Source organism: Eschrichtius robustus, chromosome 20, assembly GCF_028021215.1.
Source record: "Eschrichtius robustus isolate mEscRob2 chromosome 20, mEscRob2.pri, whole genome shotgun sequence".
In the NCBI taxonomy this organism is placed as follows: Eukaryota; Metazoa; Chordata; class Mammalia; order Artiodactyla; family Eschrichtiidae; genus Eschrichtius; species Eschrichtius robustus.
Genome location: NC_090843.1, coordinates 50,890,924 through 50,905,789, shown reverse-complemented (window position 1 = coordinate 50,905,789; position 14,866 = coordinate 50,890,924). Strand labels below are relative to the sequence as shown.

Genomic DNA, 14,866 nt, shown 5'->3' with positions numbered 1-14,866 from the left:
GAACCAGGCACACCGTGGCTCTTTTATAACCTGGACAAATCTCACCAGCTTCTTTTATTGGGTAAAGTTAAGAAATTGTCTATTTTACAGTCTGCCTAAATAACATTTGAGGATCCAGAAAAAGCTTTCAGGATGGCTTTTATGAGTTCTAACCATGAGAAAAGCAGATGATGTCTAGAAGAATGTGGGAAAAATTAAGACGTGTGTGGAGAATGAAAAAATTGAAGGGAGCCTTACAGACACCTTCTAACTAGCATAGGGACACCATGCCTACACTGTATGTGAGAAATGCATATATCCTCTTGTCTCTACTCTGGTTGAGCTACATCCTCAGAGAATGGGAAACAAGGATTAAGGGCTGAGCGAGAACAGAAAAAACCACATAGATCACTTCCGACTAGCATACAGAGGGACTTCGTGTTAGGCCTATATGCATTCCAGCCCTCTTCCTCCTTTGTGTATTCACTTGGTAAAGTGTCATCTAAACTATCCCCATTCTTGGTTCCTTTCTAGGGCACTGAGACCATTCAATAAAGGAAATTCAGTGTTACCATGGTAACACTGCAGCATGTACCTCGCTTAGTTCAGGGAAATTGTCCTGTTGACAGAAGGGGCACTGCCATAGCCCTGTCTCATCGTTGCGGATTGCCTGGTCATAGCTCTCACCCTGTGGACGCCTGTGGGCGATGCCAGTGACGTTGCAGATAATGAGCTTTCCTGGAGGAAGGGGAGAGGAGGAGAGGGAAGGGAAGAAGAGAACAAGAAGCAGGCTAAGAGAACTGGAGAGGTAACTCCTTCCCACCAGCCATTTAGTGACAGAACTTCTGTCCTAGAGCATCTCCACTGATTTCCTTCACATCCTCAAAAAGGGAGATCTTCCTCTCATTTGATGACAGGAAAATGAGGCCATAAGACTGACCCCATGAAGACCCCACAGCAGCAGGTTAAAAGCATAATCTGACCTTGCACTCAGCTTTGACTTCCAGCTCAGGGCTCTATAATCTTCTTAAAAGTTTCCCTGGTCTTTCCCACCTATAGTACAAACTGTACTGTACAGTTCAAACTCTTGCTTGGTTTGAATGTGTACAGTAAACGCATCCCCTCACCCCTACATATCCTCCTCCAACGAAAACACAGACACAGAATTTACCAATGTAGAAGGTCTCTGGTGTTTCTTTGGTTAACATATTGAAGATTTCCTCTGTGTTGGGAGAGCGATAGGCTGTCCTGAGGTCCTTATACCGACAGCTCAGCTCCGCTCGGATGTCATACAGAGTGATGTGTTTGTCACCATAGCCCTGGGGAAGAAGCCCCCATCAAGAAGAGCCTTGCAACTGCTCCCCAACTGAGCCATCAGGGGTTTCGATGAAAGAAGTAAGCCAGTTGCCTCCTGTCAGGGTTTCTCTTCTTTCCCCCCAACATTTACTAAAGGACTAAAGGAGGTTTTCAAACTTTTTCTTAGCCATGGAACACTGTTCTGATAAAAATGCCTCACGGGGGGGCTTCCCTGGTGGCGCGGTGGTTGAGAATCTGCCTGCCAATGCAGAGGACACGGGTTCGAGCCCTGGTCTGGGAGGATCCCACATGCCGCGGAGCAACTGGGCCCGTGAACCACAACTGCTGAGCCTGCGCTCCGCAACAGGAGAGGCCGCGATAGTGAGAGGCCCGCGCACCGCGATGAAGAGTGGCCCCCGCTTGCCGCAGCTAGAGAAAGCCCTCGCACAGAAACGAAGACCCAACATAGCAATCAATCAATCAATCAATCAATCAATCTTAAAAAAAAAAAAAAAAAAAATGCCTCACGGAACCCCAATGTGTAAAACAGACAAATGCAAAGCCGCACCATTGGAGAGGAGGAAAGAGGGCCTAGAAGGAAACCCTGCTACTCACCCCCTCCCAGCTCCCTCACAATGTGCCCCCAACAATGACTATAGCAGTCTCTGAGACGTCCTTAGCTCCTTAATAAGCAGACCGAAAACATCCTTGAGAAACCCAGTACAGCACAGGGAGAGAGAAGGATCAGGTCTCCTACACTAACAGTATTAGGGCTTCTCTGAGGACTTGCTGCCTGAGTCTCCTCTCAACTAGGCCACTTGGGATGGTTTCTGTGCCAGGCCTTCTACACTGTCACCCACCTGCCTCTCCAGTTCTTCTGCAAAGGCATCCAAGTCCAGGTCCTTGAGTCGCTCTGGGTTTTCCAAGATCTCTTCAAGGGCCCCTGCAGGGTTGGCATCCTCGGCTGATTCATCATATTCCAGGGCATCCACTGCCATCTTCCTGGCCCACTCATAGGTCTCAGGGTGAACTCGGGAACCATCAAGGACTTCAATATATGAGTCAGTGCTGAAGGAAAGGCAGAAAAGGGGCAGGATATATAACGAGAAGCTTCTAGTAACAACCCAGACGTCCACCAATGGGGAACTGGTTAAATAAATTAGGGTACCTCCATACAATGGAATACTATACAGCCATTAAAAAGAATGAGGTAGATCTATGTGTGCTGACATGGAAAGATGGCCACAATATATTGATAGGTGAAAAATGCACTGCAAAACACTATGAACCGTATGATCCCATTTTTGTAGCAAATGGGTAGTTAGTAAATGCATAGCAAAAATAAAATTTAGAAAAGTTGTAGTATACATCCACTTGTTATGGTAATTATCTCTGGGGGGTGGGATTATGGGGGACTTCCACTTTCTGCATAATATTTCTATATGTTGAATTTTATATCATGAACTTATATAAGTCTTATAATAAGATAAAACAAGAAGGGGGAAGAAGACCTTTGAGAATTTGCTGACAGCTACTTTCCCCCATAAAGCCTTCCCAGGCTGGTCTTGCCCGTGCACTCACATGGACCTATGTTATTCGTGGAGTGTTACAGCAAAGCTGGGTGGAAAATGAAGTTTTAGAACTTGAAGCCTATTTCCCCACTGATTTCCATTACTGAATGAGGAGCTATGTGCCCGTGGAAAAGATCCTCCAAAGACTGAGTTGATAACTTCTGGAGAGGAAGAGGTCAATAGTGAAGTCCAAAGTCCAAGTGAATAGAACTTTCTCTCAATAACATCATCTCAAAACATACCAAATCTCTCTCCCCCTTCCTTATGCCTCAGACCCCCACACTGCTTCTCCACTGCCCCTTCTATTCCCACCCTTATCTAGCCACAACAAACTATTAACAACAGAACAAGTTTGTGTTTACTGAACGAAGTCTTATGTTTTCTGTCCTTAATTTATAAACTAAGTTGGTTCTTTTTATGTTTCTCTCACAAAAAAGCTTCACATAATTGAACTGATCTTTTCCATAGGTCAGAGGCTCTTGACTAAATAAAGGTTCCTCACCTTTGCTTTAAAACATTTCCTAATTTAAACAGCTTGTGGCCCTTTGACAGCCCTAATCCCTGAATCCCCAAAGCAAAGCCCAAGAGAATTCCTCTTGGCCCACCCAGGCAGAGGGCATCACCTGTCCCCCAGGGAGGCCGTGTCGATCTTGAGGAAGCCAGCGCAATTCATGAAGACTTTGGGACCCATGTGGCACATGGTGACCAGCTGGGTCCGGCTCTCGAGCCTGGTGTTGTTCTGTTTCAGGATCTAGAAGAGAGGACTGGAGTAAGCTGGAGTAGTAGGCAGGCCCCACCTCCCAGCCTGCTTTCAGGTCTCTGGGAAACCCTCCATGATGGGAATTTTGCCGCCACACCCCGATATCTAACTGAGCACTACACCATACTAACTGCTTACTAAAAAAATTATGTTAAAGAACTACACTATGCCAAGCAAAGATAATACATACCTAATGTATTGCTTCAAAGTTAATAATACAGTCAAGTAGCCACCCCATATTAAGAAAAAAAAACATTACAAATACTCTTGAAGATCACTACATACCCTCCTCTGTATTGAAATCCTTGCTTTCCACTGGGGGAAAAAACCTCACTATCCTGGGCTTCCCTGGTGGCACAGTGGTTAAGAATCTGCCTGCCAATGCAGGGGACACGGGTTCGAGCCCTGGTTCAGGAAGATCCCACATGCCGCGGAGCAACAAAGACCATGCACCACAACTACTGAGCCTGCGCTCTAGAGCCCGCGTGCCACAACTACTGAGCCCGTGTGCCTAGAACCCGAGCTCTGGAACAAGAGAAGCCACCGCAATGAGAAGCCCGCGCACCACAACGAAGAGTAGCCCCTGCTCGCCACAACTAAAGAAAGCCTGCGTGAAGCAACAAAGACCCAATGCAGCCAAAAATAAATAAACAATATATATATATATATATATATATATATATAAAAAAAACAAAAAAACAAAAAAACCCACTATCCTGAGGTCTGTGTCTAGTACACTCTCGCTTTCCTCCATCTCTTTTAAATCATGGCTCAGGCTATCTTTTCCAGAAGCCACCACTGTACAGTAGTAGTGAAGACCATGACTGTGGCCACCTGGTCTGAAGTCTGACTCTTGACTCTCACTAGCTGGATGACTCTAGGCAAGAGGTAAAGTGCCTTTACCTCTCTGACCTTGGTCTGCCTGTCAAAGCATATTGGCAAAGTAAAGGTTCAATGAAACAGAAGTTTTCTTTTTTTCTGATTCAACCCAATCCTACCTTTAGGAGATGGGTCCCTTTTCGAGGTCCCAGGCCACAGACATACTGAATTAAGGCCTGGCTGTAGGGGTGGGCAATGGCACGGTTGACATCAACTCCAACCTCATTGACTCGGTTGATAAATTCACAGTACAAGGCGTTGAGCAGTTCTTCTTTCACCACATGCTCCTGTCGACACACAGCAGGCAGGGATAAGGTTATTGTGCCACTCTGTCCACCTGGGCCTATCTGTCAAATCCTACTCACCTGCAAGGGGTGAAACTTGAGGCACAGGATGTCTTCATCAGAGCTGCAAACCTGGGCAAATTCAATCAGAGGGTCCTGGATACGCCGGGCCAGGGAGACTGCCTGTCTCAGCACAGGAGGGTAATCCCGGAACTCTGCCTAGAGTCAAACGAGGGTCAGCAGGGCCATAAAGTCTCCTCAGCTCTAACAGCAAGAGGAAATCCAAACCACCTGGCTTTTTAAGTCAATTTCTCTTCTCTGGGACCATTTTTCCTGGGACCAATTTAATCTCTGGGGCTCCCAATCTGAACCATGACTGGCACAATGGAGATCCTCTGCATAGGTAAGTGAACAGGTGCAATCCTGTGCCCCCATAATCTTTGTTTCCCCAACTCCCTGGGATTGATAGCTCTTGCCTGTGCAGGGCCTAAGGGTGGGGCTCCAGCATTACCTCTGATTTCTTGCTGTTCATATAGAGAATGGCCAACTCATTGTCAATCAGCTCCACCCCAATAGAGGACAGCTGCTGACCCTGGTCCAGCTCATGCACAATGCGCTTCACATCCTCAATCAACATCTGGGCATCCCTGGAGGAATGAGGGGTGCTGGTCAGGGATACTTCTGGACAGTTTCTCAGGGATGAACAATCTCATGGCTGGGAGTGGGGGAGGAGAGAACTTTGAAGACAAAGAGGTACAATATCCCCAGGGATATCCCCTGCGGATGGGGATATTATCAAGGCTCTACACAGGCGCATGCCTACTCTGTAACAGGGACAGAGCAGATTCAACAATAAAGGATGAGTGACTTTAAGCTAGGCCTGGCCCAATCCCCTGGTACCCCTACCTGTTCTCTCCTGCAACTGTCACCACATGAGGCTTTTTGTTCAGGAGGAATTTCTTTAGAGTTTCAATGTCTTGAGCCTGGAGTGAAAGAAAATTGGAGCTGAATGACTTTGAGGATAGGGAGATTTCAAGCACTTCTCTCTCCCTAAGTAGCTTGAGACCTTACAAGACCACAGAACAATGATGCATCACACGTTGTCAAACTGGAAGACAAAATGAGGGGACTAGGACCTCTAGTTTGAATATTATACTTCTGTTAATATTTCCTAAGATTATTACACTTCTGGCTTATACTTGAGTTGTGTTAACTAAACATACTTAGGTCTTTTTTAACATAAACCACTGCCTGGCAGTCAAGACTATTCTAATCTCCACTTTAAGATTTTTCTTTCTTTTTTTAAAGAGCTGTTTGTTGAAAGTTATTTTTTAGAATGGAGTTCTGTCAATAAAATTGAAAGATACCTTTATGCTAAAAAAAATCAGAAGCATATACACAAGATGAATTCAAATTTCTCTTTCCCTGGTAGAAACACAAATGCTAAAGCAGGGAAAAGATTGGCTTAATGCCACAGTGGCTTTCAGCTCCTGGAACAAGCTGACCCAGATGCTGGTAAAAACAAAAGAAGTTATGGCAGTTCCAGAAGCACATAAGGCCTAGGAACTGGCTTCAAGCCAGAAGGAAATTCTGCACTAGAACTTGAGTGCCATCTACTGCCTACGGAAGTGAGACTTATCCCAGGACTTAAGACGTCAGGGACCAGGTCAGAGATAATCAGGGTCTTGCACGGGATGTTGCTTAGACCATAAACTCTTATCCCCACTGAATTATAAGATGTGCTCAAGATGTACACTTGGTAACCTGTCCTAGTCACTTGCCTTCTTCTCCCGTTCTTCCTCTCTCCATGCCGTTCGCCGTTTGGTAAAATGAGGCAGCCGGAGGAAGTCTGTCACTTCTCCTTCACCGTTGACCAAGGAGCAGAACACAGGGTGATCTCTGCCAGCCCAACAAAAAAAGAACCGTGTGATAATCAGCAATATGAGGACATGAGTAAGAGAAGAACAAGACTAGGGAGACAGATAAGGGGTGATGCCAGACAGGAAGTTACCTGGCAGAGGAGAAAGCAATGCCTAGGACTCGGATGCCCTTCCCTTGGTTCTCATCCATAAAGTCGTCATCTTCCTCTACCTGTTGATCCGGCCGGTAGGGTGCCACCCTCAACCAGTTGTAGAGCTTCCGACTACAGGCCTGGGGAGGAGGCACACCAGTCACTATGGCCAGCAGGCTCGCCAAGTATGTTAAGGAAACAGATGCAGGCACACATTTGCAAAGGTCTCATTTATATGCATGCACACTCCTAGCCCTCGGCACGCTTACAACCTGAAGGCGTACTTTGCTTTTAGAAATAGGAGAGTACACAGAGGCCAGTCGTATAAACAAAGAATATGTGTATGCGGTGGGGGAGGGAGGGAAGAGGCTCTTCAAGTGGGGAGGTCTTGGAGTGACCCATGACCTTGTTTGCACCCCCTCTCAGGTTACGCTACGCCTGCCCCCAGTGTTTCCCCATTAGCTACAGGACAGCTATTAAGGGGTGCCTTCACTCTCAGCTCTAGCTTGGGGAAATCGTATGACTAAAGATCACGAGTTCCTGTCCTCACCTTTATGACATATTCTTTGGCTTCGGCCAGCAGCTTGTTCTTGAGCTCTTTGGCCATCTGCACGTACAGGAACTGCTGCAAAGCTCGCTCGATGGCCATGGTGCGCTGCCGATTCCACTCCTGCACCTGGTGGCTGAACTCATCTCGGTAGTAAAATTGTTTGATTTCTTCAAAATACGTCTGGTCATTGCCATAGCTGAGGAGAGACAACACTGTGGTGTCAGGGACAGAGAAAAGGTGATGCCCAAATGCCCTTGAACACTGGGAGTGACTAAGCCAGGGACGGTGGCTTGCTCAGTTCTGAAAGTGTGGTTCACATTCCTGAGGGACCCCTCCTTCCAACAGACTACTGACCAAGCCTTCCCCAAAGAGCCCCCAGCCCAGAGCTTTGCTTACCCTTCCACCCCCTTCATATCTATGCTGATGTCAATGGTGAGCAGCCCTTCATCTTCAGCCAGGCATATCTTGAGGAACTGGTCATCTCTCAGTTCCTTAACAGGCTTGTTCTTTAAGTACTTGAAGGAGTAAGAGTAGTGGGCTTCATCCACATCCTGTACACAAGAGGGAATCATCAGTCAACAGACAGACTGGGCTTGACCCTGGGAAAAAAGACCGACTCTCTGCTCTCAGGCAGACAGCTCAGCTAAGCGAGAAGGCAAGAAACTCAGTTCAATCAAACAGAGCTGGACCACATGCTAGATCAAAGCCCCTCAACTGGCTTACCTTTCTACCTTTCTTGGTGGGGGTTATATTGAGCTTGGCTCTCTCCTGGAAAGTTTGCCTCAGCACCTGCCGGACAAGGGGCTCTCGGGCAATCTGCAGGGCTACCATGTAGCGGGCACCTTCCAGCACAGCTTCTGGTGTAGGGAACTGGCTGTAGGGAAAATGGAGGAGCTGCAGGATGAGGACATCTTTGCCCTCAGGTCCCTCCTCCTGCCAGCCACCTACTGCAATGCCTACCTGCAAACATAATCCTTGGCCAGCTCCAAGGGCTCTGCAGGAAACTGCTCTGTCTCGTGCCTCTGGTAACTGTCCCGGAGGTTTTCCCCAAATTGCTCAGGAGTAAGTCCAAACTTTTTGGCTAAGCCATCTAAAGCAAACCAGAAGGGTGAAAGGTGAGCCAACAGCTGGGCCCAGTAACCTCTTGGCTTTCAGTCTAGAGCAGCAATTCTGGGCATTAGACTTTAAAGGGATCACGAATGAGCAGGAGCAGGATGTCTTACAGTGAACAGTGAAAACGCTGACTTTAAATACCTAACAGGCTGTCACAAAGCAGAAAAAATAGAAATTTTCTATGTGACTACTGGAGTCAGAACTAAGGTGGAAGTTACCGTTTAGTAAAAGAACTTCCCAAAGATAAGATGAACTCCCTCTCTCTGATCGTGTGTTTCCCACTCCTTCAGGAATTATGGGAGAGGCTGGACCATTCTTGTGGCGTGGGTGTGGTTCATGGGAGCAAGTGTTAGAAGTGGATTGGTGACTCACTCAGATGTCCTTTAGGTCCTCTTCCTACCTACCAGTGACTATTGGGGAACGTCTACAGCTAGTTTTTACCTAGCCCAGCGCTCTGGCAGATGGTGTACATATCTCGGCGGGAAGCCTGCTTGAGCTCTGGCCCTCTCTGCTCCTCATCTTCTGCCTCTTCCCCATCACCTGGGAAGAAAACATGAATTAGTCCTCTGGTTTCCAATCACTCCCAAGGATCTGACACATGTAGAGAAGTCCTGAAGTGTAATCGGCCAAGGGGATCCTTGGAAAGGCCATGGCCACCAAGCCTCTAGGTTTTCTTTTCCAACACTCACCTTCCTCATCTCCCTCTTCCCTTACACGCTTTAGCTTCTTGCGGCTGGCCTTGGCGGCATTCTGCATCTTGGGGATGTCACGACCATAATAAAGCAGGAAATGATTGTAGACATCTTTCAGTTCATCCATTGATTGTACATCCTTGAGCCTGGAGGGAAGGGACATAAGACCTCAATTGTCATGGAGGAAGGGTATACCCCAGTTTTGCTACAAGAGATCCAATTCCCATGAGGCAAGATCCCAACTAGGATGAGTACCTATATTCTCCAATTATTAAAGACATGCAGTGGCCCCAGACCATGACTTAATTGCAATCAAGGTATCTTAAAGGAGGAATATGTCAAACAAGTGGTGGCTGGTGGTTGTTAGAAATGGCAACAAAAAGGGAGAGGCAGACGTGGCAGCATGTCTCCAGTTCAGAGTCCCTGAGACAGTCCTTGTCCTTCTTTCCCAGGTTCATGCCGCTGGCCACTAAAACCATCTGCTCCCCTCCCACACCCCTCTCTGATTCCAGGCTCACCAAGCTACTTTCTGGTTGTAGTTTGGTTTCCCATGTAGCTTTTCACACAGGGAACATATAAATAAGCAAACATGACTATCTGATCTTCTTAACCTTTTATACCAAGATGGATAAGTAACAGGAATTTCCCTGTCAGAAAGATCACTTCTGACGTGTTGATAAGTTGGGTTTCTAAGGAACGGGTCCCTGCCTTTGGTGTGAGGGCTCCCTGTAATGGAATAAACCCTGCATATGCTACCTCTCCATGTCGGTGGTGTCCAGAGCCCGGATGCCGTCAGCAAGGGGCTTGTCAGGGTCAGCAGAGATTTGCTCGTACTGATAAGCCTGCATCTTCTCAAACAGCCGTGTTAGGTTCTCCTTACGGATCCTCAGCTGGGTCCACTAGGACAAGACAAAGCAGGAGTAAGGGATGGTATTCAGCATCGGACACCCAAGGCCATGCTGTTCCTTACTAGGAGACCCTGGGGGAAGCCTGACAGGGTCTGGGCTGCCACCTGATATGTACAGAACTTGGGTCCCAGTAGTGGTGGTACCCAGTCCAGCCCTCAACCCCTTGAGGGGCATGGATCCCTATATTACCTTTTCATCCCACTGCCACACCCTCCACAGGTCATTGATATGCAACTCAGGCTCCACATACTCCTTCCGGTAGAAAGCAATGAAAGGCACCTAGAGGGGCAAGGAGGTGGCAGTCAGCCAGAGAGGAAAGATGTGCAAGGACCCCCCTTTGTTAGAGGAATAAACAGCTCCAGGAAATTCAACAGTAGGAAGCTTGGCCTCCCTCACAGGCCCATCCAGGACACATGCTCTCCCCCACCGCCCCCAACAGGGGAAGACAATGCTGCATATGGGGTAGCACTCTTCTCTTGATCACTAGAGTCTATGGTCCTCACGCTTCTTGAGTCAAGGGACCACTGCTGTGGACAGAAGGGGGCTCCCCACCTGACTTAGGTAGCCACCTTTTCCATCACCCCCAGTTGAAGTTCTAACCAGTGGGCCACTAGAGCTTGAGGTGCTACCTCAAAATGCTGATTTCGCATGAAGCCCAGGGCCTCTTTAATCTTCTGAATTGTGCTGGGCCCTTTTCGACTGAAGCTGCTGGTTGGCTGCCCTCGGTCTAGGTAATCACAGCTTTCCTACAGTCAGAAGAAAAAAGAAACAGCAACGACACCATTACTTGCTCTGTCTTACCACACACAAAACTGCTTCTTGTCACAGGATGACCTTCTCAGATTAAATCTAGAAAAATCTCCCTCACATACCCGCACACACATGCTGTTCTATACTAGGCCCACAGATGTCTGGGGCAGGGGAGAAGCAGCTCCTCATTCTAATGAAGTAGCTTCTGGTTCATGTCAAAATATAGCATCTTTTTTCGGGTACCTGCAGAGAAATGGTTGGTGTGGCAAAGGCATTCCTGTAGATCCAGTCAGCCTCTTCTTCCAGTTCATCATCTTCAGCCCCCTTGACGGAGATGGAACGGAGCTGCAGGGGATAAGGCATCACCATGAGACTGACTTTATCTTGTATCTCACGTAGCAAAAACATGCACTACTTCTGGACAAAAACGTGTGCTCCAGAGGCACACGTTTCCAGTACCCAGAAGAGTGTTGTCTGGCAAGAAGTAGGCATGTCGTGTATTTGCTCAAGAATGAGTGCCACGTCAGGAACCATAAGCCACCGGAGAGTCTATGTTGAGCTAGACTTCCTGTACGCCTGGTCAGATGGGGTTCAAAGCCGACTTCCTGTATACCATTTTTTGTTTTTTTTGGCTGCGCTGCCCCAACGAGGGATTGAACCCGCGCCCCCTGCAGTGGAAGCATGGAGTCTTAACCAGTGGACTGCCAGGGAAGTCCCCCTATATACCACTGTTGTTAGATTGTTGCTAGATTGTTTCTCTGCTATAACTCTTGTACCAAGGAGGCTCAGGGCAGTTGATGACAGTTCAGCAGGACAGACACTGGTACTTCCTTACCTGGAACCTCTCAGGCAGGTCAGTAGCTCGGATTTCATTGTCCTGATCTGTGAGGTGGCTGCTTTCTAGCTCACTGGGCTCATACATCTCAAAGATGCTCCTGCGGCTCACACGTTTCTTGGTGGTCTTCTTGGGGCGCACTCGGATCTCGCCCTCAGCCTCATCGTCCTCATACTCATACTCTTCCTCCAGTTCTTCATCATACTCGTTATATTTCTCAAATTCGTCATAGTCAAAGTCCACACCAAAAATCTCCTGGGCTTCTTGCAGGGCCCTGTGGGTGAGAGCAAAAGGCAGGTGGCCCAGATTCCGGTGAGAGGAGACAAACGCAGCCCCTGCAGAGATCCTGTACCTACCCCAAGGAGACTAAAAAGGTTAAGAGAAATGTAAACAAAAAAAGCATATTCACTGCGGAGGAAAGGCTTAGTTGGGGGACATTTCTGGGGAAACTATTATTTATTGAGATTAAAAAGCCCATCTTTGGCATGTGCCAGTGACAAGGATCAAACAGCAACAGGGCACATGGGTTCATATCACGCTCAGTTGATCCACCTTCTGCTAAGACATCATAGTATTCCCTCAGAGCAAAAGCTTTCTTCTAACAAAATTATATTTAGAAGACTAATAAATAAACAAATGAACATGGAGCTGCAGGTGGAAGAGAGAGGCTGGATCCTTGCCTGTGTGTGCCTCCACCCTCATCCCACCACGGCCCTTGAATGCTGAGAGAGCTATCAGAGCTTCTAGAAGCAGTCTGACATCACTGCCTGGTAAAGGATATTAGAGGCAGGGAAGCAAAATGGCTGAGAGCTGACTGTTCCATTTTTAGCAGAGGCCTCTGACCTCCTCCTTCCTGCCCGGGTCCACTAAGATGCCCTTATCACCACCTCGCACCAGACCCCACTCACGCATCAGTGTATCCAGGAAGCTTTTTCCGCCACTTAGGTTTTTTCAGTGGTTGTCCATCGTCATCCACAATGAAGTCGTCAATGTCTGGAGAGGGAAGGGAAGGGTTAGTGCCCAGAGGCAGGGGATGAGCCAGGACTGAATGGCTTTAGTTCCTACTGTAGGAGTGGTCGGTGAGGAGAAGAGGAGACAGGCTCCTGAAAAGGAACTTCTTTGTGTCAAATGCTGGGGGCCAGTAGCTGAACAATGGTCTCCCATTCTATTCTTCAGGGTAGGAAATCCCAACACCCCGCCCCAAACTGGCTTCCCTGCCTAATGCCACATACCTGACTCTTCATCATCTTCCTCCTCCTCCTCTGGAGGAGCCATCGGGGCCTCCACGGCCTCCTGCCCTTCTTCCCCTTCCCCATCCTGAAAGATCTCCTCTGCAATAGCTTCTTTTTCATGTTCCTCCTTGCCATATTCCTCTTCGTCATCGTCCTCATCATCTGACATTTTTTTGACACGTCGGTATTTTTGCTAGGGGTGGAAAACCTGCCTTGTCAGGGTCTGAGGGAACTGGCGTAAGGATCCCTGCTCTCCAGTCTCTCTTATTTTCCCACCCCAGCTATACTGCCAAAGGAGATGGGAAAGAACACATCAAGTACGTCCCAAGGCCCACGCTGGAAACTTTGACAAGCCTTTAACAGGCACCCAGAACTGGCTCCACAGCACAATGATACTGAGCCACTTTCTCCTCGCTGACATTCCCCAAACTGTTCTGGATGTGCCTCCTCCCCCCAGAGTCACTGAATTTCAAGGGCTTCTTCCTTCACCCCCAAGGACAGAGACAAAAAGGGCACTTACTCCTCTTTTGACTTTGACACCCAAATTCTCCTCAATGAGATCAAAATCATCATCCTCCAAGCGGTCGTCAAAAGATGCTAGAGAAGACAGAGTGTTGCCCATGGTGATGGGGAGGCCCCTTCTCCACTATGACTTCCACCCCAGCCTCACCTGACCTGAGGAGAGGCTACTCACTGCGTTTTCTCTTCTTGTGGCCAACATCATCTTCTGAATCACCAGAGTCACTACCCTCATCCTCCTCCCCTTCATCTTCATCGTCATCGTCATTGATAAAGCCTTTCAGGTTTCCTTGTTCATCCTGATCATCTAGGTTCTCCTCCTCCTCCTCCTCATCTGGAAAACATGCATGTTTGAGGCATGCTGTTTGGGAAATAGGCTGGGGCTGGGGCTGGGCCACCTGCTTAACTGTTATTTCTCATCTGCTCTGAACCTAATGACCTGGATGCCATGTTAACTCTCCTGCCTCATCTAAAGATATAAAAAACACGACCACTGACTTAGAGCAGCTTCTGGAAAGGAATATCTCTTTTTCACATTCACCATCTGTATTTAGGCAAGATGAGCTTCCTAATTACTTTGGCTCGTCAAAATCATTACTAGAGGCTTTACAGCCACCAGTAACCTTTGTTTTCCTCTCAGTTTATAAACTCAGTAGCTATATTCCTTCTTTCATCCATAATGCTTTTCATGAAGCTTGCATTTTCCTTTCTAAAGCCATTTCATGGTTCCACTCTGCTGATGATCCTAATGGTTGGATTTGGACAGAGAACTTGGAAACTGGGTACATAAATACCAACAGTGCTAAGTCTCTAAAAGAGCGAAACATTACCTATGTATTTATTTATTGGTTTACTGTCTGTCCCCTCCCACTAATGTAAACTCTACGATAGCTGGGACTTTATGTTGTATTCCTAGTTCTAGGCACAGTGCCTGGCATACAGCAGACAGATGCTCAGTAAATATTTTCTATGAATGACTGAAAATTCTCAAGCTGGTACCTCATGTGTGATAACTTCTGTGCTCAGCCTGAGCCTCTCATCAGCAAGAATCCAACTATCCAAAGCTTAGCAATACTGGGGAGAAGCTTGAGGCTGGGGCTTCCTCACCGTCATCCTCCTCTTCTACAAATTTCTTGGTGACCCGGGGCACCACCTCGCCTTCATCATTGTACTCTTCCTCTGACTCCTCAGCCTCGCTTTCCACAAAATCAGACATTGCTGCAGCTTCTCACGGCCTGCCTGAAGACGACTAGGGAAGGAAAGGAGTTGGGGATAAAAAATGAGACAGAGGACCTTTAAACATTTCCACAAAAAGCATTCAGCTAGGTGCCACTGATCTGCCCAATCATTTCGACCTGGAAGGAGAGAGTAAGAATCAGATGGCTCTATCTCTTCCATTATCCATTCCTCTCACAATTGCCCCTCTCATGTGTACCTTTAAGAAAGCAATCATACTGGACTGCTCTGTATATAACATCTTGCTTGTC

At 47.6% G+C, this 14,866-nt stretch overlaps 1 protein-coding gene across 3 annotated transcripts in view; it reads right to left on the bottom strand.

The window, feature by feature from the left end:
- SUPT6H (SPT6 homolog, histone chaperone and transcription elongation factor) overlaps positions 1 to 14,866 on the bottom strand; it is a 32,063-nt gene that overhangs the window by 8,139 nt on the left and 9,058 nt on the right. For all 3 annotated transcript variants that reach the window (XM_068531679.1, XM_068531677.1, XM_068531678.1), the window contains exons 2-27: positions 14,487 to 14,628; positions 13,555 to 13,713; positions 13,381 to 13,457; positions 12,861 to 13,053; positions 12,537 to 12,621; positions 11,629 to 11,902; positions 11,037 to 11,138; positions 10,673 to 10,789; positions 10,233 to 10,322; positions 9,892 to 10,034; positions 9,133 to 9,281; positions 8,885 to 8,983; positions 8,291 to 8,420; positions 8,054 to 8,204; positions 7,727 to 7,881; positions 7,331 to 7,526; positions 6,781 to 6,920; positions 6,551 to 6,668; positions 5,676 to 5,752; positions 5,281 to 5,416; positions 4,851 to 4,988; positions 4,605 to 4,772; positions 3,470 to 3,597; positions 2,136 to 2,343; positions 1,151 to 1,298; positions 575 to 717 (exon numbers count right to left, since the gene is read on the bottom strand). In XM_068531679.1, the coding sequence (XP_068387780.1) occupies positions 575 to 717; positions 1,151 to 1,298; positions 2,136 to 2,343; positions 3,470 to 3,597; positions 4,605 to 4,772; positions 4,851 to 4,988; positions 5,281 to 5,416; positions 5,676 to 5,752; positions 6,551 to 6,668; positions 6,781 to 6,920; positions 7,331 to 7,526; positions 7,727 to 7,881; positions 8,054 to 8,204; positions 8,291 to 8,420; positions 8,885 to 8,983; positions 9,133 to 9,281; positions 9,892 to 10,034; positions 10,233 to 10,322; positions 10,673 to 10,789; positions 11,037 to 11,138; positions 11,629 to 11,902; positions 12,537 to 12,621; positions 12,861 to 13,053; positions 13,381 to 13,457; positions 13,555 to 13,713; positions 14,487 to 14,595 (3,633 nt within the window). In that variant the 5' untranslated portion in view covers positions 14,596 to 14,628. The remainder of the gene's footprint in view (positions 1 to 574; positions 718 to 1,150; positions 1,299 to 2,135; positions 2,344 to 3,469; positions 3,598 to 4,604; positions 4,773 to 4,850; positions 4,989 to 5,280; positions 5,417 to 5,675; positions 5,753 to 6,550; positions 6,669 to 6,780; positions 6,921 to 7,330; positions 7,527 to 7,726; positions 7,882 to 8,053; positions 8,205 to 8,290; positions 8,421 to 8,884; positions 8,984 to 9,132; positions 9,282 to 9,891; positions 10,035 to 10,232; positions 10,323 to 10,672; positions 10,790 to 11,036; positions 11,139 to 11,628; positions 11,903 to 12,536; positions 12,622 to 12,860; positions 13,054 to 13,380; positions 13,458 to 13,554; positions 13,714 to 14,486; positions 14,629 to 14,866) is intronic.